This window comes from Talpa europaea, assembly GCF_964194135.1.
Source record: "Talpa europaea genome assembly, chromosome: 1".
Lineage (NCBI taxonomy): Eukaryota > Metazoa > Chordata > Mammalia > Eulipotyphla > Talpidae > Talpa > Talpa europaea.
In genome coordinates this window covers 135,106,972-135,132,764 of record NC_140073.1, presented here as the reverse complement: position 1 = coordinate 135,132,764, position 25,793 = coordinate 135,106,972, and the positions used below count along the sequence as shown (strand labels likewise).

The 25,793-nt window shown below is 38.5% G+C and overlaps 1 protein-coding gene across 2 annotated transcripts in view; it reads right to left on the bottom strand.

Moving 5' to 3' along the window:
• The window catches only part of ADAM23 (ADAM metallopeptidase domain 23), a gene marked incomplete at both ends in the record, with an annotated part of 155,714 nt that overhangs the window by 101,089 nt on the left and 28,832 nt on the right, over positions 1-25,793 (bottom strand). For both annotated transcript variants that reach the window (XM_084239371.1, XM_084239370.1), the window contains one exon: positions 17,450-17,526. In XM_084239371.1, coding sequence (XP_084095497.1) covers positions 17,450-17,526 — 77 coding nt within the window. The remainder of the gene's footprint in view (positions 1-17,449; positions 17,527-25,793) is intronic.

Here is a 25,793-nt window from a genome sequence, read left to right as displayed (position 1 = left end):
GAGTACAGTGGCTTATCTAAATTAATGCATGCTCAAGGGAACTAATTTATGCTGAAGGAGATGCTGCTTCACCTCATATGGTTTGATCTTAAATTTCTGAAATCATTAGCAAATAAAAATAAGCAATTGACTTCCCAACATATAGAAAATAACAATGCCTAGAAGAAAAACAAATCACTGGGTCCATCCCACAATTGAATGAACATTATTTTTGCTAGAAAGTAGCCTAGGGCAGCTTTCGCAAAGCAATTCTACAGCACTTGACCAAAATTAACATCCACCTGTCTAGAACCCAGCAATCCTGCTCCTGAGTATGTGCACCAGGGAAATTCTCTCACAGGTCCATGGGCAATGGATCCACTGGTCCATTACAACATGTCTTGTGATTATAGAGTGCTAAAGGGAGTCTAAAGTTGCCCCTTGGGTGAAAGGCAGAGTGTTGGCTATATTCCAACATTAGATATAATGGATGGATGTGTACAAATACAGGCAGAGCTCTTTCAACATTGTGTTGAGCAGAGATCTGTAGCATAAACGTTTTATATCAAATAAAATTACATGCCAACAAAACTTATATATACACAAACACACATACAAATAAAAGATCATGTAAAACAACTTAGGGTGGTTGCCTCGTTAGAATAAGGGTAGAGAGAATTGGAAGGAGACTGGAGATAGATAAGAATGAAAACATTAAACAATAATGGAATCTTGCCCAGACCACTGATATAGTTTGCATGAATGAGAAAGATGATTAATGGACTAAATGGACTAAAATCCTGTGCACCTGAAGTTCATGTGAAAATTAAAGGGATATCAGTCATAATCACTAAAACATATTTATGAGTGCGTGACATCTTTTCTACTATTCTTCAAAGTCAATGGAAAATACTGGGTTTTACCACTAATATTTATTTTATATAGTAAAGATTCAATGAACATGTTATTGAAAAAATACATGCTTTCAAATGTTTTTTTTTTAAATACGTAAGCACAGAGAAAGTGTTTTTGGTGGTTCACAGTTAGCACAGGAGAAATAACTACAATTAGTTATAAAACATTTTTACATAAGTTCATCAGGAGGTGATCTGTTTTGAAAAAAAAAATGGTCAAATACTTAGCAGATTTAAAGTGTACATCTTTTTACACAGGGTACTTGCTGTGTACATCCAAAAAAAAAAAAAGAAATTTTAATCAGATCTGGGTGTCAGATGCATTGACTAATAAATATGATAAATAATAATCCTTTTTTATTATTTTTCATCACCTCTGTCTAAACCAAGGCAAGGATGTCAGTGTATTTTTTGTATCATTCTCAATACAATCAGATCAAATAAAGATGAATTTTTGACATCAAATTTGATTTTTAAACAGCCTGATATTTTCTCCAAAGAAACTAAACACATGAAAAGTTAGTATATTTCCATTCTAACCAGAACGCTAAACTATGATACACTTCAATGTAATTTTAGAAACAAAACTAAATTATATTTAATATATTGGATCTTGTTACTATTAATGGGTAGTTAGATGTTAACTGTTCTCTTAATAAGCTGTATTAAGCTCAGTCATCTTTGAAACATTGGTACAGGGCCTCCCTGGTGGCACAAGGGGTTAAGCACTGCACTATGAAGCAATCCGCAGCCTCTGCAGCACAAGTTCGATATCCAGCCGGCCAGGGAGCAACCCACGTGATGCAACAGTACTCTCCTGTCTCGCCCGCTGCTCCCCTCAGCAGTGTATTTCAGTCCATCTGCCTGTTCTGTTCCCCACTCTGTCTCTGGTGAGTCCTCTCACCCCCCACACCTCTGGCCTGTGTCCCAGCTCTTGTATGCATAAATAAATAAATCTTAAAAAAAAAATTTGGTACAGCAAAAATCTGGCAGATTCAACTTGAGATTTTCACCTTGCAGAATAGTTCTTACGAACATCAGAATAGCATTTTTTTAACTACAAAGAGCTCCTGCTGTTTAATAGTACTGAACACTGGCAGGGGAGACACTATAAATAACTTCTTGTATGTTTAAAAAATAGTATTTTTCAAGTATTAGAAAATTTCCTTTTATAACTTTCAAATTTTTTCTTCTTGGAAAATGATCTGTATTCTTATTTTATATTCTAGGTGAACACCTGTGAACAGAATTTTGGCTATTTTGGGGGACAAAAGCAATCTCAGGAACCAATTTATAGGAATAATTAGATGAAGTAGGCTAATATTCAATCTCCATGAGTGGGTGGCTTTTAAGCACAAAATTTGGAGGTGAAAAATTAGTTGAGAAAAAAAGAACTAGATAAGTTAGCATGATCTGAGAATCAGGTGTTCTAGAACAAACTAGTAGATTACCTGATAGAGATAAGAATGTGTCACTGAGGCTAAATGGTTAAATTGGTCTCAGACCCTAAAAGTGAGAAGAAAAATGAGGGAGACAGAAATGTGTGTAAATTTTTCTCTGAGACTTGCTTTTACAGACAGAGCAGAGCCTGGAGGCTTAAACTAACTTTGAGATGAGGTCCAAATCCTACTGGAGTTGAAGCCACAAATATTGAGGAGAGGGACTTCCTAGAGGCAAGCGGCCCACCAACAGAAATTGTAAACTCCAATTAGTTGAAAAATAGCTTCTTACTTCTTCATACATGAACTGTCCTGTAACAAGTCAAAAAACTTCAGCCAAGTTCACATTTCTTTGTTCCTAGGCTGCTCCCTTAGCCAATGAAATTTAACTCCTTTGTTCTCGATCCTAATCTCCAAAACGATATAACCTTATTTCCTTTCTTAATCAGAGAAGTAGATTTGAATTTGTGTCCTACCTCCTCCCCAATCAATTTGCATTAAAGCCTGTTTTCTTTTCTGAAATGCTGGTGTCATGCTCTGGTCTGTGCACTAGGTAGCCAGGCCACTGATGACTCAGTAACAAAGGAATTTGAGAACCAGTTAGGGAGTTGGACTGCAGAGGGTTTAAGAAGTTTTCAACCCCAATCTCATGAGTCAAAGGAAATGCAAGAGAGAAACTGCAAGTCGCTCTAAGAAGCAGAAGCCAAATACACAAATACATGTGCAATCATTTTCATTCAGGAATCACAAGTATAGCTTTTTTGTAAAAAAAAAAAAAAAAAAAACAAAAAACAAAACATTAGCTTTACTGAGGCACAACTAACAAATGAAAGTGTAAGATATTCAACATACACAATCTGTAAACATATATAGTCTGTATATGTCTATATAAAACATCATCTATAATGACCTGATATACGAATACAGTGGCCCCTCAATCACTTCAGCAGCCTTTGCACATTCATCCTACTTGAAAGTGGAGATTTAAAAATTATACTTTCACCAAGTGAAAAAAGAAAGTTCATTTAACTCTTCGCTTCCTTTAATGCAAGAATCGAGAGTTGTACCAGAGAACCTTATTCTGAAAAGCACCAGATAGGAAATATTCTATAATTAAATCCAATTCTCAAAAGATAACTTGCACCATGCTTTCTTCAAATAGCAAGAAAACATGGTCTATTTAAAAAAAAAAAAAGTTTAAGATTGCTACATTCAAAGCCTGGGTCAGAATGGGAGATGACTGCAAGGCCAACGGTGGCTGGCAAAGTGGCATGCAAATGCCCCAGTGAAGCACAGGTCTCCCTCCCTCTGTGTTTATTCCAGAGTCTGTAGTATTCACTGTTGTGGCCTGGAAAAGACTTAGGAACATAGAAGGTTCTGTTTCCTTCCCAAAGGCCATTTTCATGACTGTAGTAATCCATTATCATTGTTAACCACCCACACACCTGTGCTGCCCACATGCTGAGTAACACCTAGGACTGGTGAGTCGTGTGATTTAATTAGTTACCAGGAAGCAGCCTTCAAAGAAAGAGTCAAAAATTATTGGTTTTCTTTGGCTCTAAAACTATAAAACTTTGCTCTGTGACAAGGGGTAAGGTGCTATGAAATATTCTGGACACTCTACACTCACACAGGCAGGCGATAAGAAAGCATTATGAATTAGGTCTTGCAAGAAGATTTTCCTGAATATAAGACACAAAAAATTAATTTTCAAACAATTCATGCACTATTTTAATCATAAAAAGTACTTCGAAATGGCATATCTTATGGAGAGCTATAAAGTCAAAACAAGGAAAACGAGGTATGGGCTTTTGTTGAAGGTATAGATTATTGCCTTTATCCAGCTTCAAACTTCTTTATATAAGAAAGAAAATCCAGCAGTATCTTGCAGTTTGCTCATTTTTTTTATAGTTCCCTAAATCAAAGCACACAGAGCCCAGGTACTTGAAGTTGGATGAAAGGTAGATGTATTCTTTCCTTTTGAAGGCACTGCTGTAACTCAATGACTACATTTAGTCATGAGCATGTTCATGATACCATAGGAAGAGAGTCAACTAAACCTCCTAAAGGAAAAAGAACATACAGGCATCTATAACCTAGTGAAGTATCAGTTCTTCATTCTCACAGCTCATAAAACTATTACATCTAGCTGTTAAAGTTTTATCATTTAGAGACACTAAAGAGAAAACGGATGCAAAATAACTACCTTGCATCAACAGTACATCACCTGTATATGTGCAGAGAACATACCCTATCAGACATGGACTCATCTGTGAAAATAAATGAGTGCTCAAGAGTTAGAACATACCTGTCCATTCAAGAGTATAGAACAACTCACTCTTGACTTGCTCATCCTTCAAAACTCAGCTCCACTATCCCCTTTTCTGCATAGCTTTCCCTCACCCACCTTAAATTGTGGGTTCCTTAAAGTAACTGTGTCTGAATGGATCAAAAAGTTATGGTATACTTATGTGATGGAATATTACTCAGCAGTCAAAAAAGACTAACTCATGCCATTTGCAGCAACATGGATGGAACTGAAAGGGATCATGCTAGCTGAAATTAGCCAGAAGGAAAAAGATAAATACAAGATGGTCTCATTCATATGTGGAATACAGAGATATCAAGGGAAAGGTCAAGAAAAAGTCAAAACTAGCAAGCTGACCATAGAAGGCATCCAGCAAAGTGGCGGAGGGGACATAGGGCAAAACAGGAGAGAGAAGAACACAAGGGAATATGGTGATGGTTCATGCATGATAAGGTGATGGGAGAACTATGGGGACTACAATGATGTAAGAAAAAAATTAATTAATAAAAAATAAAATCAATGTTTAAAAAAAAAGAGACTGTTTTATTCCTGTTTCCCCATAACCCAGCACAGTACAAAGGGACAGGGGAAGGGAGGAAGAGAGGACAGACAAGGACAAGTGCAGGTGGTCACATAAAGAAATACTTTACCAGGATCTAAATAGCTTTTATGTGCAAAGTATCTCCTCAGAATGAAGTACCAGGTCAGCTTGAGTTTAATAAATAAATACTAATAGTAGGGCCTCCCAGGTGGCGCAGCGGTTGAGCGCTAGGTTGTGAAGCTGCCCGCGGCCTCTGAGGTGCCAGTTCGATCCCCGGCTGCTCCCCGGCCACCCGAGGAGGGTCCCACATGGTGCGCAGACCTCTCCTGCCGCCCGCTGCTCCCCTCAGCAGTGTACTTCGGTCCTTCTGCCTGTTCTGAAGCTCCCCACTCTGGCTCTGGTGAATTCTCTCACCCTCCCGCACTTCTGACTGTACCCAGTGCATGTATAAACAAAAACAAACAAACAAAACTAATAAATAAATAAAACATGCCTCTATTAAAAAAATAAATAAATAAAAATAAATAAATAAATACTAATAGTAATGAGGATGAGAACTGGACAAAATTAAGTCCCTAAATAGTTTTAGGGATTGATAAAACACATAGTCTCATCCTGTGCTGAGTCCTCTTGCCACGTGTTATATTATTGACTGTATTATTAAATGTCAAGTCAATTGGGCCAAAAATAAAGATGAAATGTGCACTCTAAAATCTATTAGAGATTTCTGCCAGGAATTTGAAAAATATTCTTGTAGGAAAGAGAAATACATTTTTAATTTTTTAATTATTTCAATTGAAATAAAAACTTGAAACTTTTTCTAGAAAGTCATATGAAAAGGCTTACATACATTGTATTTTTAAGTATGCCCAAACAAAGCAAAGACAAATCATCAGAGAAGATAAATTAGAAGTGATCATTTAAAGAAACACTTTTATAAGCAAATAATAACAAACCATAGTTAGGCTCTAACACTAGTGATTCTAATATTTAATGAACTGTAAAGGTTAGAGAAAATGAGCCAACATGAAGATACTACTTTATGAATTAGGGGGAAAAAATAGTTCTAGAAATAACAGTTCTTACTGGCAGCAGATAATGACAAAATATTAATGAGCCATTTATCTGAATTTAATTTCTTACTTTATATAAATCCATGTAATATTAAGAGAAATTTTAATAAATTATTGGGGGGGGCTTTGCATAGATTCCATGCATAAATCTAGCTTCAAACAATAATTTTCTCTGAATAGGAATAGTGAAAGTAAAGCAAGATATAAAAGGCAAGTGATAAAAATCATTTTTTCTCTAAGGTTGGTTTTTGTAAAACTTTTCAAACATAAATCAGTGGGATTACATTATCTCTAAAAAAATGTCTCAACTCCCTAAGACTTGGGCAGTGAGAAATCCTGAGTTCTGATCTCTGTCACCACTGGCTATGTGATTTTATTAATTTCTCCAAGCCTGTGTTTTCTCTCACTCCATGTATCTCTCACCTCTCTTGCTTACCTGGTTGGCCTCATCTACTCCAACCCTCAATTTATCTCCACACACTTTGAGCTCCCTATCCATTCCCATCCCTCCCACAGGAAGGAAAGTGTTCTTTATTTTCCCCACCACAGCTCCGCTCAGACTGTAACTTAAATGCCTGCAGACCAGTCTTTCTCCTCCTTGTTCTATAAGTTTCATGAGGGAAGGGCTTCTCTTTGGCAGATTCAATAGTTTCTGGCACTTAACAGGCATTAAATAAACATTTCTGAAACAAACAGTGCCTAGAACAGTTCAGTGAATGGAAATATATCAATACACCTGCTAAAGTTAGAGAGAACTTCTATGGATTGGACTAATACAGGGGCCTATGAGAAGTCCACTGAAGCTTCTGGTCATTCACAAAACCAGAGTTGCAGATATTAACTAGTATTTTCCTGAGAGTTCTGTTACATCAGGACCAAAGGAATAAATTCCTTCTTCACAGGAAAACATTTCTACCCCTAGAAAGACAGATAAATTTCTCTCATCAGGAAATAGGAAAAGAGGACCTCAATTTAGTAACTACCCAATTAACTCATCTCAGACGCCTACTAACATCTAATTCTCCATGCTTTTCAACTTTTTGGTCAAGATTAACTTCTTTTGCAATTTTTATACATTAATCTGTCTTCAAAAGACCAGGAAGTGGTCACAAGAATGAATCAAGTTCAAGCTCTGTCGGCATACATCACTGGGATGGACACATGTAAAGGAACGCCTTTAATCCATCACACAAGAAACAGTCTCCTAATTCACTGCACGTTTTTTATTTCCCAGATTAAATAGTATAATGGTATCCTATAAACAGTAAGATCCCTTTAATTTTGCTAGATCTTCTTAGCTGCCATATATTTCTTCCTTTGCTAATAGAGTCTATCACTACAGACTCCTACTTTCTGGGTCATCATACGCTTTTTGTTGTTTGAAACGTGGAGAACCTAACTGTAGCTCATATGGCCTCATGATTTCCTTATTCTCCCTGGGTCTTCTTCACCTCAATAATTATTGTTAACAGGCAACAGAGAGTAGGGGTAAAGAAATCTTTTACTGCAGGCAGAAGGCAAATATCCATTGTCCTTTACCACCTAAGAGTTATAGCAGATCCCCTCCACAGATCCCATCCACCTACAGAAACCCAGAATCAGAACATAAATAAAAATGGTTTAATTGTGATTTTCTTTTAATGTTCTTCCTGTTCTTGTGTTGCACTGTGAAAGTCAATCTCAACCATTTTGAAAGGAGGTCAGACACACATCCTAAAAAATAGAACTTGAACCTATTAATATTTAGACAATACTTATTTTATTATAACATTTTGTTCAAGAGTTTCTAGACTTGAACTGCCACCATAAAGATGGGTCATCAAAATCAAATGATAATGAAGATATCCAAAACATCCAATATAGGTATAATTGTTTGACCAGAAATATCAAAGAAGACCTGATAGATGCTCATCTAATCAGAGAAAATATGGCAAAAAGAAGAGCTACCAGCATTATAGACACAAAATGGTTAAAGCACTACAGGAAAGGTTGCCTTAAGGAAAAAAAAACCCACAGCACTAAAAACCTTAGCATATGACTGATCTCTGGGAGATATGTGTGTGTGTGTGTGTATTTTAAACATTCTTGCTTATTTTTTTCACAATGTAGGATTTCTCCCCTCACATCTGTCACCATAGTTTTCCTACCACCCTCCACCACACTATTCTCTACTCTCCCCCTCTCCCTACTGCTCCCCTCCTGAGTGTCTCAGATCTACAGTCAGCTTTCAAGGATTAGTCCTACAGTTTGTCTTTGGCTGATCTTTCTGGTTGGTTTCTCTATATTCTACATATAAGTAAAACCATCTAGTATTTCTTTCTCCTTCAGGCACACTTGACTTAGAATAATCCCTTCCAGTTCCATCCATGTTGCTGCAAATGGCATGAGTTTACCTTTTGTGATCGCTCAGTAGTATTCCATTGTGTATATATACCACATCTTCTTGATTCACTCAAGTATTCTGGGACTTTTAGGTTGTTTCCTTATCTTGACTATTGTAAATAGTGCTGCTATAAACAGAGAAGTGCAGGTTTCCCATTGATTAGTGTCTTTGTGTTCTTTGGATAGATACCTGTGGGTCATATGGCAGATCCATTTTTAGTCTTTTGAGGAAACTTCACACTTTTCCACAGGGGCTAGACCAGTCCATATTCCCACCAAGAGTATAACAGACTTCCTTTTTTCTCTGCACTCTCACCAGCACTTGTTGTTTCTGGTTTTTCTGATACGGCCATTCTCACAGGAGTGAGGTAGTACCTCATTGTGCCTCTAGGACATGTAATAACTTCATATTGCACATTGCACAGAGGTGATCAATTCTTAGCAAACTCTGGGGGTCACTGCCTTTTAAGATTCTTATTATCACAAATTTTTTTTTCAAACTGCCAAGATAGTTCCACTCTTTCTAGAGTACATGAATGCAAAAGAGACCATCAACCCTCAAAACAGCATTTGGAGGGCCTCCCCTGGTGGTGCAGGTGGTTGAGCACAGCGCTGTGAAGCTGTCCGCAGCCATTGCAGGGCAGGTTCAATCCCAGCCAGCCGGCAAGAATCCCACAAGGCACAGCAGACCTCTCCTATCTCACCCGCTGCTCCTCTCAGCAGTGTATTTCAGTCAGTCTGCCTGTTCTGTTCCCTGCTCTGTCTCTGGTGAATCCTCTCACCCTCCCATGCATCTGGGCTATACCCCGGTTCTTGTATGCATGAATAAATAAATCTTTTTTTTAAAAAAAAAAAAAGCATTTGGAAATTATAGTAGGAATATCAGCTATGAAAGACAAATATTTTATTCATTAACAACCACAGCATAAAGCTGAGTATCTCACTGCAAAATAAGCAATAATTGAATTAGGATGTGTATTAATTTGCAAGGGCTGCCATAATAAAGTACCACAGATTGGTGACTCAAACAACAGGAACTTATTCCCTCTTCGCCAGTTCCAGAGGCTGGAAGTCCAAGGTTAATGTGTGGGCAGTATTGGTTTTGTTTTGAGGCCTCTCTTCTTGGCTTACAGAGGACTGCCTTCTCCCTAGGTCCTCACAGGGTCTTCTCTCTGCTGGAGCTAGTCTCCCTCCAAGTTTCCTCTTCTTATAAAGATATCCTCCATATTGGATGAGAATCCCACCCCAAAGGCCTTGTTTTCATTTAATTACATTCTAAAGTCCTCATGAACAAGAGCTACATTTGGAAGCATCTGAGATTCGGGCTTCAATATAATGATTGGGGGTGTGAGAGCCAATTCCCATAAAAGATGGTCTGTTCCACCAACAGGGTCATTTTAAATCCTATTGGGACCTTCTGCAGTTTCCTTATATTGTTAAAAATTGACTAAAACAGTTTTTTCTCACTTAATATGATAATCAATCATTAGAATTATGCTCAGTTCACTTGTAAATTGATATTCTAGGGTTGTGAATAAAACAGCCACCAAAGAAGATTTCACACTGACAGTACAAATTGGAATCCCAGGTTGCTCGGCTGTAAAATGGGGATTATCACACTTTCTCTAGAGATTATGAAATGAATTTAAATAGGAGAATATGGACATAACACCCTTTCTTGGCTGTCTTCTCTTACATCTCTTAGTTCCTCACTCTTTAAAGGTGTTTCCAGGAATGCCTGCCTCAGCATGGGTGGCCAGGAGAACCAAACTAGGTGAGCATCCTTTAAAAACAACAGCAAATCCCACCCACATTCCCCATAAAGCATTCCCTCAGTGCTAAGATGTCACAAGGCACTTCCTATAATGTTTTAATACCATTGTTTTAATATCATTTCTCAAACATGTGCTCTTGGAGAGAAAGAATTATTTTGCACAGCTCTGAATTCCCTGCACTGCTCAGCACAGTGTCTTACACAAACTAGACGCTCAATAAAGGTTGAATGAAGGAAGAAGGGATTCATCAGCCAGGGAACACAAGTCAGGCTCCACTGTTGACTTCTCTGAATTGGGGCTGCTACATCAATTTCCTGTTTTGAGATTCCTGGTGACCCAACAGCAATTGCAGTCAGTACCTACAGGTACACTACACCATCTATATGTATCCCAAAGTCTTAACTAGACATTACCCAGATCTAGCAGTGCCTCTCCCAGGGATATGTTGGAGATTACAGAAGAATTGTCTTGTTGTTTACTATCCCAGATTCTAGCCAAAAGGTTGAAGTCAAATAGGACAAAGTTTAGCCCTAAAATATAAATTTCCTAATCATTACAGACTGGAAAATGTGGCCAGAACCTTAAACTAAAGGGGCCTTCCAGTGAGCCTGCAGACTTGCTGGTTCAGCCAAGCTGCCCAGTTTCAAGCAGAGCTATAACAATCACAGCAGGTACCTGGATGTTTGTTTTGATTGCTGAGTGGAGTCTAGAAGCACCAAGGGAGTTCCCACCTTGTCCAGGAGCAGGTAAGTTTTAGTGTAGGACATGACAAAACCTGATTCCATCATTTTAGGTAACATAACCCTATAAGGAGTGAGCTCATGAGCCAGTGGATGTCAGGCACTACCCAACTGTTCTTCCCTGTAGAGAGAAATAAGCAAAGGTATAGAAAAGGGTGTGGGGGTCCTTCATTAGAACTTCCTAAGAAAGCATAAAGGTTGTACAGGGTCCTCTTTCCAGAGTGCTAAGATAACACAGGGATAGGAGCAAATAGTATCTTCCTTACAGAGTTACACATCTCCAGTGCTATCCTTGTTATCCAAGGGAAAGGGAAAGACAGAGAAGAGCTTCTGCTAATGAGCATATTTGTTCATCCATGAACTTCTACATTTCTCTTAAGGCATCCCATTCATGACAGGTCTCTCTGCTTACTGCAATACAGAATGCAAACCATATGCAACTGCTAATTACACATAAGTAATTATTTTAGCTTGGCGTAAGTTTAACAATCATGATGAGTTTCAGAATTTCCTCCAATGTCTTGTGCAATATCACAGTTGTTTCTCTCAGCTCACTTGGTCCCTAATGAAGCAAAATCCTTACTATCTTCCATTTTTCACTACAGCCATGCAATATCAATGTCTAACTTTGATTTCACCCAATCAGGGCTCTCCCAGACCTCATTCAAGACTAATGTACAGAAGAGATATGTGAGATGCCCACATTCTCTCACTAGAGTAGTATTCTTTTAGGAATAAGCTGCTGCCTTATTAACCAAAAAGCCTTTATATCTAATGCTTCCTGAGACTTCTTCGTTCTCTGTACCAAGCAGAGGCTAGACCAATTGCAGGGATTTCAGTTCACAATAAACAATAGAGCATGCTGATGTCCTGAGCATTCACATCAGACAAAATAAGGTGGCCTGAAAAGTCAGGTGTCCAAATATTCAATGACTTATAAGACTTGTCACGTTCTTTAATGGATATCTGGGACAGTTGGGGGACAACTGGAGAAAAACCAAATGTTTCACAAATATGTTTTCAACTCAACCGAACTCTGTAGTCTGAATTTTTAGTGTTCATTACCTCGAATGCATCTCAACCATAAGCCTTTCAAATGGTCTCCAATTTTTTCTTCAGTCTATTTTCAGCAGGGAAAAAAAATCACGTCAGACACCACCCTCTTCACATTTAAAAAGTCAGAAACAAATACAACTGAAACTGAAGGAAAGACTTGTGCTGGTCTCAATAGAGCATAACCAGCATGAGCTCAGGGACCCTCTTCTTCAGTGCTGAATCCCCCAATACCCAGCCCAGTGATGAACTTGCTATAATAATAATAATCATAAATATAAATATTTATGGAGAGTATTACTAATATGCTTACAGTACCATAACAAATACCATAGACAGTGTAGTTTAAACAACAGAAACTTATTTCTCACAGTTCCGAAGGCTAGAAGTCCAAGAACAAGAGGTTAGCTGACTTATTTCCTTTGAAGCCTTCTCTCTGGCTCACCAATCACTATCCTCTTGCTGTGTCCTCCCATGGCAGAGAGAAAGCAAGCTCCTGGTCTCTTTTTATAAAAACACTTATCCTATCTACCCAAAGGACACAAAAACATTGATTCAAAAGAACCCCTGTACACCTATGTTTATTGCAGCACTATTTACAATAGGTAAAATGTGGAAGCAACCCAAATGCCCAAAAATAGATGACTGGATCAAGATGTGGTATATATACACAATAGAATATTATTCAGCAATCAAAAAAGATAAACTCATGCCATTCACAGCAACATGGATGCAGACAGAAGGAATTATGCTCAGTGAAATAAGCCAGAAGGAAAAAGAAAAATATCAGATGGTTTCACTTTTAGCAGAAATATAGGGGAACCCAATAAGACATCAGTGTAAAAAATAATAACAGTACAAAACACAACAAAGCAAAAATGGACAATCATAAATCAGAGACATCCTGCAGGGGAGGAGGCGGGAGAGGGATCAGAGGGAGGGAGGGAGGAGCACAGGGGACTGAGGTGATGGTGCACGGGTGCATTGGTGAAGGAAACTCTATGGGGACTGCACCTGAGGGGTTTGGGGAAGCAAACATTGTTTAAAAATAAACAATGATGTAAAAAATAAAAAATATATTAAAAAATAATAATAATAAAATAAATAAATCTTTAAAAATAAAAATAAAAACAGGAAAAAAAATCCTCTCAGATGAGGGCTCCTCCATGACATCATTTAACCTAATTACCTCCTTACAGGCTCTATCCCAACTAGAGTCACACTGGGAGTTAACTCTTCAAGCCATAGTATTCACCGTGCTGTTCCAACTAGTAAACATTATCTCATTTAATCCCTACAACAACCTACAGTTTAAGAGGAAAACAAAAACAAAAGCTAAGGAAGTTAAGAATATATCCAAACAATCACTTTACAATCACCTATTATTAAGCTACAACATAGATGAACTTTGGAAACATTATGCTAAGTAAAAGAAGCCAATACCAAAAGGTCACAAGTCGTATAAATCCACTTATACGAAACACCAGAATAAGCAAATCCATGGAGACAAAAAGCAGATGAGAGGATGTCAGGGGCCTCAGGGAGAGGGGCCTGCTACAGGTACAGGGATTCTTTCTGCGGCAATAAAAATGTTCCAGAATTAGGTGGTAGTGATAACTGCACATCTCTCTGCACATACATAATAGAAACCATTAAATGGTATATTTTATTTTATTTTTTTTATAAAGTTTTTTTTAAAGATTGATTGATTGATTTATACAAGCACTGGGTACAGTCAGAAGCGCGGGAGGGTGAGAGAATTCACCAGAGCCAGAGCGGGGAGTAGAGCAGGCAGAGGGACCGAAGTACACTGCTGAGGGGAGCAGCGGGCGGCAGGAGAGGTCTGCGCGCCATGTGGGACCCTCGTCTGGTGGTGGCCGGGGAGCAGCTGGTGATCGGACCAGCACTGCAGAAGCTGCGGGCAGCTTCGCAACCCAGTGCTCAACTGCTGCACCACCGGGAGGCCCCTGAATGGTATATTTTAAAGGGGTGAATTCTATGGTATGTGAATTACAAAAATAGTTAAGAAAACTATTTTTTACAAAATAGTTATTTACAAAAATAGTTAAGAAAACTGCCCAAGGTCACACATACAGTAAGGAAACAGTAGTCCCAAGAATCAAAAATTGGTCTTTTTGATTCTAGGAATTCTGCTCTCAACAATTATACAGTTCTGATTATAGTTATTCCCAATAAATATTTGCTGAAGACACCAGTGGCCCTCACCACACTCTGCTTCCTTCCCTCACACACTACATCATCAGGAAGAACGAACCAAAGACTAACACACACTCAGAGTGCTTATAAATTCTTTAATATGACCTTGATAAGCATCCTTATCCATGCCTCTCAGCAATTAGCCAAAACTTTCACTTTCCTCAAGTTCCAGTCCATCCTCCTTCTTCATCCCAGTCTCTAGGACAATAAATACTGTTTCCAGAAGAGATCTTCAGTGGTACATAGCCACAATTCTACTCCTTCTCCTGCAGGTTGAATCTCTAGCCGTAATATGCTAATGCCTTTATACAAGTATTGGAATGAACTGTCACTCCTGATTCAAAACCCAATTCTGACCTTGTGCTCTCAGACTTACTCCCTTCTGTTTCCAATCCCTCATGCTTATCAGCTCCATCTCTCAACTATTAAGTTGCTCTGTTACCCCATGTATGCCATGACCGCCATGCTTCTAGCTACTACCCTAGCTTGCTTGATTTCTGAGCCAAGCCCATCCCCATGGATACTTACTGTCTCCAATCACCTCTTCTCATTCACTGCCAATCCACTGTAAGCTAATTTCCAACACTAGCGTCTCACTGAAACTGCTGCCTTCAGACCACAAGTAATTACTTCATTGGCAAATCCAAAGATAACCTTTGCTCCTTACTAGATCATTCTACTGCGGGTGATGCTGTAGTTCATACCTCTCTGTTTTGAAACTTTAAACATTCTCCTGATTCTCCACTCATTTCCCTCTTCATTTATCCTCTGTCCCTTCATGGACTTCTCCCTCTCTCTTCAATTCCTAATGATATTCCCAATTTACATTATCTTTATTCTACCCATGCTCCCTGGTCAATCTCATTCACAACCATGTTTATCATTTAACATTTATATGGAAATGACTCTCAAATCTACTATCTCCAATTCTACCTCACTTTCCCTGAGCTTCAGACTATTATATCCAGCCACCTCCTAGACATGGCTTCATCTGTGCCTCAAACTCTGTTAAAACAAACATGTTCTGATTTTCACATTCTCTTCTTTTCACCATTTAACCTGTTGGTTCCCCAGTGCTACCCATTTCAGCTGGAATCCACCTTTCATCCAGGTATCCTGTTAAGGGTCCCCACCCAGTGGCCTGAACTCTTCTCTCTGCTTTGCTACCCCATCTACGAAACCTTCTGATTTTATCACTGAAGGATTCTTAAAAACATTCCTTCTCCATGCCTCTTAGCACTTCCTGAGAACAGAATTTCTGCTTACTTCTCTTCTTCCATTTTTACAGTCTAGGGGATAATGGCCAAGCACTTGAGCCTGACAAAAAGATCTTCCAAAAAGTGAGTTCCATGTCCCTGGCCTTACCTCCCCTGACACATCACCCTCTGCCTCAACCTTGCAATTTACCATGAAATTCATCAAAAGATGCTGTGTTGTTACAGTGCCCTGCCTTCTTAGCACACACTATCTAAAATTCTCCATCTTCTCTCACCACTCTATCCTCAATACCTCCCTTCTTCATGTTCTCCAAGACTTAGCTCAAACATCACCTTTTCCAAGATGCCTTTTCACACTCCTAAAGAGTTGCTTCTCCCTAGCACTATGCTAGCACTCCATGCTTACCCCAACACAACAAGTTTTATTCTTCTAAAATTATATATTAATCTATCAACCTCTCCTGACTGGACAATCAACTCCTCAAGGTAAGCGTTGTTCATACTAGGTACTCAATTTGACTCTTTTGCATGTTAAATATTAGTGGTAAAGAGAGGTGTTTCCAGACCTCTAACTGCCTTGGACCTCTCATATGACCTTATTTCAATCACTTGGTTGGGAGACTCTGCTATGGAAGGGATGTTTTAATGTTTCAAACACATAGAAATTTTGGTTACTATTTCCAAACTACAATCTGGAAGGACAGTCTCCACTGCAGTGAGAGTTAAAGGGACAGAGGACTTAACAGACTAAATTTAGCCATACCTTGCTGCTCAACATAGTCTACGATTTGGCAAGGTACATCTCTTAGGCGGGCACACTGCTGACACAGCAGGAGGAAAAGGAACTCAACCAAATCTCAGCAGACTCAAAGAGGAAAACCTGCAATACCTTGAACACAGGAAATTCTGAGTTCTGCTGATTCATTCTGACTTAGTACCGCAATAACACTTGAGTAAGGCGCAAGCTGAGTCTGCATTTTGTTTCTGCAGAGCTCATAGAATTTTGTATACAGAAAATTTAATAGCTGTTCTTTACAGTCATTTGCAATTTCTCAAATATTGACTGCAGTCACCTACATTATAGTGTCTGGTAGCATTATGTGGTGTTTTTCTTGTAAAGATGCCGTCCTGGTCAAAATACTGATGAGAATATAAAATGAGGGAACTAGAGTTCCTTAAATTAAAGAAAACCATACAGGAAATCTCTTGTCCAATGGCTCACTGCTAGCTCTATTGGAGGCCTACGATCCCTGCTTAAGTCAACAGCTCTTGTTCATGTTCAATATAAGGACACCTGTACTAATAGGAAATAGCATTTAAGTATCAACATAACACATATTAACAAACAGCAAAATAAACATACTCAGAGAAAAATCAGGTTAATTTTCATGAGGACTAAATTTTCTAAGAAAATACATTAGAGCAAATCATGAAGCAAAGAACCTTTACAAAATAGATGTTAGCAAATCATCTCTTTCTTTGTTCTTAATCTATAAAGGTATGTGAATTGTGAATAAAAGATAAGATGGGAGAAATTTCTAGACTGAAATCTAATTTTACATAAGTCCTAATTTATCATGCCTCTTACATATAGTAATAACTAATTATAGCTAAGATTTAATTAACATTACTAGAAGAAAAAAGACACTCATTGTACAGGTTTTGATATTTGTCTTTAAGTGCTATATGATACATAATTGGCTAGAAAATGTCAGTTGCTTCAACAACAGTCATTATTTAGACTAAACCAGTACCAAAGAAGTAAAGATTTTTGCACTTGCTCCTAAACAGGTTTGTGACTAAATACTTACTTGTTCAGTGTGAGGTCAAGAATGAATTTGGAGCCAAAGGCCTCAATCTGGAAGCTTGCCTGGGCCAGATGGACAGCCTAGGAATTCAAAAAGACAGAAAGAGCCTTAGCTTATTTTCCTGTCTACAAAGCTAATTATAATGACATCAAAAATTATATTTAATAACAAATTTTAATGGATTGATTCATTTTTAATGGATCATTATATAATACTTCATTTTTTTAGAGACTAGGTACAATGTCACAGTTTTTTTAATTTATTTTTTATTATTATTTTTAAATTTATATATTTTTACATCATTTTTCATTTTTGCAAAATGTATGCATTTTCATCTTGGTTATAGTCCCCACATAATTCCCTCCCTCCCTTGTTTTGATCCCACTCCCTCCTCCCCCCACTGCAGTGCATCTTTGGTTTATAGTTGTTTGTTGATATTGGTTTTTACTTTATTATAATTAGTCTTTTTCCTGGTCCCTTATTTAGGTTTTCTAAATTCCTGCTATGAGTGAGGCCATCTGGTATTTTTCTTTTCTTTCTGGGTTATTTCGCTGAGCATGATCCCTTCCAGCTCCATCCATGTTGCTGCAAATAGTGTGAGTTTATCTTTTTGATTGCTGAGTAATATTCCATTGGTCCAACCACTATGGAAAGCTGTGTGGAGATTCCTCAACCTGCTAGAGATGAAGCTTCCCTATGATGCAATTCCACTCCTAGGTATTTACCCAAAGGACACAGAAACATTAATTCAAAAGGGCACCTACACCCCTATGTTTATTGCAGCACCATTTACAATAGGTAAGCTATGGAAACAACCCAAATGCCCCAAAATAGATGACTGGATCAAGAAGATGTGGTACATATACACAATGGAATATTACTCACTGTCATAGTTTTAGAAACTGATAAAATACAACCAGTATTTTATTTTTTTAAAAGATTTATTTATTTATGCATACAAGAACTGGGGTACAGACCAGAGGTGTAAAGGGTGAGAGGTTTCACCAGAGACAGAATGGGGAACAGAACAGGCAGATTGACTGAAATACACTGCTGAGAGGAACAGCAAGTGAGTCAGGAAAGGTCTGCTGTGCCATGTGGGTAGCTCCCTGGCTGGGGATTGAACTTGTGCTGCAGTGGCTGCAAATAGCTCCATAGCTTGTGTCTTAACCCCTTGCACCACCAGGGAGGCCCACAACCAGTACTTTAAAATAAACCCCTCATGATGAAAATCCAGAGCATATTTAGCTGGATTTCAAAGTGACCATGATGAATAATGCAAAAGTCTGCTAATTAAAGCTTGATTTCAGCCTGTTTTGTGCACAAAGCTATCCAATTCTTTCTGCACACCTAAGTGAAAAATCATGTCAGAGCTCTGCTCTTCATCAGGAATTGGAACTTTCTCTAAGTGATAGATCAGCAGAATGTGACATAAAATGGGACAGCACAACCTTTTAACTTCAGAAAGCTCTTAGAAGCAGGCCCTTCAAAAGTCACACATTTATAGATCCCATCATTATCGTGCCTTAACTCAAAGATACAAAAATAATCTCATCTGAACAGGAATCATTTTTACTAGGTGCTGATGCTGAAGATTAGTAGAGCTCACAGAAGTGACTGGAATAATGTAAATTAACAAATCAATGACATTTTGTCAAGGTATTATCCCAGATAAAACTCGCCTTCATCATCTTATAAAAAAAAAAGCGACAGGATAAATTTAACACCTACACCCCTCACTCCCTCCCTTGACTCACGAACATTCTTCCCCCAACTTCATTCCTAAGGCAAGTAGGTGTTACAAATCATCTGGAAGTGCTAGTGCACCACAACCAGTTTCCACTCCCACCTTTACCCCAAAACCACCCCATGTATCTCTGTCCCTCTCCATTTTCAGTTATTGAAACTGCACATATCCTTCAAAGGCAATGCAACTGCATTCCTTTCTATAAAGCTCCTATGCACACACTCTGGGAATGAACCTCTGTCCTCGGTTTCCACCATGATCTGTACTTACTTCCCACCCCACCCCAGAAGGTGAGCTGCACAGCTGATCACATAAAGGTCTTGCCAAGAGTTGTGGGTTCACAATCCTTCCGTCAAATATATGCACTTGCAATGAATTAACCAAATATTCATTGTCAATACTACTTGGTCATGCAAACATAAAATACTATCAACTATGACTTCTACTTTTGTCAAGCACAAATGGTTGACAATCACTCTATACCAATCAATAAATAAAACAGAAAGGAAATTAATAAATACTAAAATTTAAATACAAAGCAATGAAAAAGTAGGCACCTGGATCTCTAGTACCATGGGATGTCATTCCAAACTCCTAATAACCATGTAGAACAGGTTCATTATACTTGATCTGGGTTTTCTGCATACAGACAACTACATGAAAGAGAAAGAAATTTCTCTCTTGTCAAGTGTGGCCTCTCTCATCTGCAGCAGAACCTCCATCTAATACAAATATTATATTGCCTTTAATCTAAGTTCATTCTGTGTTCTGAAGCATTAATGTTTACATGAAGATTTTTATATTGATGAATAATTTATGTATAAGGGGAAATTGTTCAGCTCTGGGTCCCAAAATCTTTAAAAAAAAAAAAAACAAAACTTACTGAGATTAAGAGGTCCTTGACATATCTTCTCTTAAGAAAATTAAACAATAGAGGAGAGTTCAGTAGCTGCACCCTAGACTAAAAGAGCAGATAAATGTACCTCCTTGAGCATCTTTATAAACAATAAGAGGGTCCTCCCTGGTGGCACAAGGGGTTAAGCACAGCACTTTAAGCAATCCGCAGCCTCTGCAGCACGAGTTTGATCCCCGGTCAGCCTGCTGCTCCCCTCAGCAGTGTATTTCAGGCAGTCTGCCTGTTCGGTTCCCCACTCTGTCTCAGGTGAATCCTCTCACTCCCTGCACCTCTGGCCTGTACCCCAGTTCCTGTATGCATAAATAAATAAATCTTTTAAAAAATGGATATGTGTCAAATTTCTGGAAAAAAAATAAGAGCCTGACAGCCTCACTGCATGGCAAATAAGCAACGAAACAAGTGGAAGCTGAATAAAACCCTGCTGCCAAATAAGGGAGCCCGCTGTTTACCCTATTTTACAGAGTTGTGTGAAATATACATCTTGATCACTATTAAATAAATTTATACAGTCAATGTGACAAGTTTCAGTTTAACAGAATGTAATGAAAGAGCTAGCAATTAACATTAATACTAGGATTTTCCTTTGTTTTGTTTTATCTCTCATTCACTCATCCACATGTCAGGTCCCTCTCTGTATAAAGATAGCTGGCCCTCCGGGAGGGCCCTCACCCACAAGGAGACAGAAGTCTCTAGGGAAGCAGGTACAGCTGCCGGCCTTTCTGTGTCTAAGGGGGTACCAGAACCAAGGCTTCACTGACAGAATATGCTTTGAACAAAATTTCAAAAGCTGAATGAGAAACCATATGCTAGGAGAAGAAAAGACATTCAAAGCAGTGGGGGAAAACATTTACAGGAGTACAAAATGAACATGGGATAAAAACTTTTTAAGATTGAATATGGTCTATAGGAAAATAGTTTTCAGAGGAAATGTCAAGCAATGGCTCTGAAGAGGTAGGCTGGAGACTAGGGGCTTGGTGACATGTGCAGTGATGTGTACAATCACATGAAGCAAGCCTTCTTCTAGATGTCCATTCCCCTCACTTGCTCAGCACTGACACGTGCCTTTATCATCAGTCTCATCATCATCATCACTGACATCATGATTCAAATATACTGAAACAAACATCATCAGCAACATTCCTGTTCTTACAGAATAGAAAATCTGACTAATACATTTATTAGTAAGAATGTTTTAAAATTTTATTTTCATGCAAAGTAGAAGCTCATTTTCCCATACAATGATGTAAAATTTTGCCAAGTAGTCATTGTAGATATGTCAAATTGAATTAGTATATTCATGCAACTTTAACAGTGACCTGTTATTTTTCTTATCTTCTGTTTCTTTTCCCATTGCTATACATGCTACATTTATATATATAGTACAGATTCTTCTCAATACAGAAATAAATACCTGACAAGTGTGACTTTTTCCCTATTTATCCTGTTATTTCTGCGCTATCATAGACACAGTTAAAATAGCTTATAACACCTGGAATCTCTGTGATTCCATATTCAGTTTATTATTTTTTCATTACCAAAATGCAGTTTTGATAATGGCCAATTTTATAGTTTCAAATGAGATAAAGTGAATCCTGGTCATTACTGTATTACAAATTACATTTTTAAATATTATTTATTTTTACTTAATATTAGCCCACTTCTCCCAAATGGTAGAAAAATGAAAAGAAAAGCAGGGATGGGTACAAATGTTTAAGCTACGGCCATATCACCTCTTTATGGGTGATTAAGTGTTAGTTCACAGCTGACCAGCATCCCTGCTACTCACTGGAAATACACAGACTACCCAGAGTATTGCTCTTCTTTTTATTTGAGTGAGATCTACAAATATGTTCAATAATTAAAAATCAGATCATAGAAATACTTCAGAAAAGACTTCATGAACTGCACACGAGGTCACATGGGTTATTTTCTCCTTTGGGATATTTGTTAAACAGACTTGATAATTAACACTTTTTTAAATAAGGACAGTCACTATAATAGCCCTGGGAAAGAATACAGGGTTTTATAGTCAAACAGCACATTTCATGACATGCGTGAGCACAACCCTGGGCTCAGAATTACCACCCTGAAGGGCTAGAACAGCTGTTGCCTAAAGCACTTTGGTATTTTTCTCTTGAATCAGAATCTGGCACAAGGAAATTACAGGAGCTCTATAAACAAAAACAACTAAACTCAATTATATACACAAACCTCCTTCACTGAAGAACAAGTTACACATCTTAACAATAAGCTTTTGTTTTTCTGTTTTTCCTTCTTAGTAGATGGCACCTAGTGGTATCATATTAAATAACTTTAGAAAACTATTAGGTTCCTCAGCTAGGCCTTATTTTGCTTCTTATTAGGCAATGTTATGATATCAGTCAATCATACATGCTTAGCTTTCAATTCATTACATAAGCAGAGAGACACAGGTTTTCTAGGACTCCTATCCTAGAATAATTAGAAATAATGTGGACATGAAAACAAGGGGCAAAAAAATGACTATTTACAGAAATCAAAAGCAGGCAGTTCTAGGGTATATCTGTTTCTATGCAAAAATGCTTCCCACATATAATGAGTATTCAATCAGCATGCTTTTCTACTTAGAGAGGATCTATGTGTTCTAGACTATGTTTAGTTCATAACTCGACTGAACCTGGGAAATGTAAACAACTTTTTTTTTTTTGCTTTTTTAAAATTCAGAATATGAGACTGAATTTCATAATCCAGTAGAAAACGAGAATCTTGGAGGACAAGGGGTATTCACACCCTAAAGCACAACTTCCTCTGAACATGCACTTTATTATTGTACACTCTATAGCATACATGGCTTAGGAAACAGAAGAAAATTTAGAAGCTTCCCTGATCTTAAGATATATTCAGTTCATCAAGGAGACACTCGTTTAAGTAACAAAGGAAACATATCCAGAGTAGCATGTCAATAAGACAAGAAAATACTTTACAAATGGATGAGGAAGCACTGAGGGCCATCAAGCAGGCCTGAGCAGACACGCTGGAAGGATTCAAGCATTGCTTCCTTTCGAAAGGAGAGCTTGAAGCCAGCATTATTAAAACTATCTTCTCTGTTGAATGAAATCATGGGAAAGCTACATAGTTCATTGCTGATGGGACTGTAGGTAATTATTTTCTTGTTTTTGGTACCCTTATTGTTGTGATAACATTGCTTATTCCATCTTCATTAAACTACCATATATATATGTTGTCTCTGTGTAAAACTATAACCTTTCAGGAAGTATTTTTCTTTCCCTTTATCTTTTGCTTATGGCTTTCCCCTTACCCTTAGTGGTTTTGCAATAGATCCTTTAAGTTTCTTCTCCTTTTTCTTCAAATATAGTGGAAAAGTTCACAGACTCTCCACTATCTTCTTTTGTGATTCAGGACATTTTATGGTATTTGAGAAATCAACTTGAAAATTCACCAACTAAAAAGACTGGGAGGAGAGAACCAGCTAATCCCACATCAGAAGCGGCCTGCTCTGAGGTAAACCATTAAGTTGTTAAAGAAAGAGGTTTCACTAGGGAGCCTTTGGTTTGCTTGGTTGCATAGTATGATTTTTCTCTTCATATGAAAATAGGAGACACAGATCCAGCAACCCAAATAATTAAATTCCAATTAGAAATAGTCAACCTTAAATTGAAAAAGGTTTAAGGAAAATAAGTCACATTCTTAGATCACACAGGATTTTCTATAGATGACTAACCTGGATGTATCCCACAGCTTGGAGAAACATGGAAGTCCAATTTGTGGATCTTTTTTATGCAAAAACTCAAATATGTGAATATATTTTGGGAGTTTTATTTTTTTTAAAGATTAATTTATTTATGCATTGTAGGGTAAAGAAAATATCAGGCTTTTCTGCCCTTCTGCCATCAGGATAGATGATGGATCCTTGTCCTGAATGCATGCCTGATGGCGGGCACCTGGAATAGGGTGTGGGCATAGGTAGATGGGATTCAGCTGAGCTAAGATTGTGCTTTTAAGGGCGGCGTCACGGGGACGCCAGCAGCAGCAGTAGAAGCTGAAGCAGAAGCCGAAAGAGAAGCCGAGAAGCAGCAGAACCAATGCCAGAGGGCCCAGATAGAGTGAAGACTTGCTGGGGGCTGGGAGGCCTGCCAGCCTCCCAGCCCCCCAGCCAGCACCCCTGCCTGCCATATGCCTGGTGAACCCCAATAAAGGACCTGCAAAACTACTGAGGACTTTGACTCCTCCTTTACCCGGTCTGCATGGGATCAGAAAACCTGCACTGTGTCCTGTCCTGCCTTTACATGCATACAAGAACTGGGGTACAGGCCAGAGTATGGGGGGGTGAGAGGATTCACCAGAGACAGAGTGAGGAACAGAACAGGCAGATTAACTGAAATACACTGCCAAGGGGAGCAGTGGGCAAGTCAGGAGAGGTCTGCTGTGCCATATGGGTAGCTCCCTGGCCGGGGATCGAACTGGTGCTGCAGTGGCTATAGATAGCTTCATAGGTTGTGTCTTAACCCCTTGCACCCCTAGGAAGGCCCCTATCTTGGGAGTTTTAAAGGCCAAAAAAAAAATATATCAACAGATCATTTTCATTGCATCTGTTCTTAATTCCTTCTACATCTGCACACCGGTGTTAACCAATGTGATCAAGACTCACATGTAATAAAAGTAACAATGCCTTCTATTTCTTGAGTTTTAGTCATCTCAGAGCACTGTTACGTCTATCTAGAATATGGCACCCTGTGAACTATGTAGGGAAGACATTTTTATTAACCTTTAAAAGAGAAAAACATGTCTAAAAGGCATAGAGAACTTAAATGATGCTTTTATCTAAGGTAATATATATCAAAGGAAGAACAACGAGGCATTTGCTTCTGATCAGTGAGAAAAAGTGATATTGATGCCAGAAGTCCTTAAATCTCCAAACTTCAGGCATCCTGGCCATTAAAATATGAATAATAATAACTTATCAACAGGCTGTATGAATTAAATAATATGCAATGTAAGAAAAAGTTCCTATAAAAGATTGGCCACTTAGAAAAAAATTCAATCATTTAGGAAGGAGGGGGCAAATAGAAGGAGAAAGGGGTTGTAGGGTGAGGAAAAATGTCAGGCTTTTCTGCCCTCCTGCCATCAGGATAGATGATGGATTCTTGCAGTCCTGAATGCATGCCTGATGGCGGGCACCTGGAGTAGGGTGTGGGCATAGGTAGATGGGATTCACCTGGGCTGAGACTGGGCTTTTAAGGGCGGTGTCACGGGGACGCTAGCAGAAGCCGAAGAGAAGCCAAGAGAGTAGCAAAGAAGCAGAAGCAGAGAACGCCAGAGAGCCCAGAGAGAGTGCGGATTTGCTGGGGGCCGGGAGGCCTGCCTGCCATATGCCTGGTGAACCCCAATAAAAGACCTGCAAAAACCCACTGAGGACTCTGATTCCTCCTTTACCCGGTCTGCATGGGATCAGAAAACCTGCACTGGTCCATTCCTGACTTTACAGGGGTGAAAAAAAATAATGAATCTGCATTAACCTTTTGGAATGGCTATCAGTCTGTTCCATCTTAAAAGTTCTGTCCTAATATACCCATCACCTTCTAGAAAGTTTCAAAGTGCATTTATACTGTGAAAAATTCACTGATTTTATACTTTTATTGTTAATTACCAGTAGGTATTATGCTTTGACCTTATTCAAGTTGCCG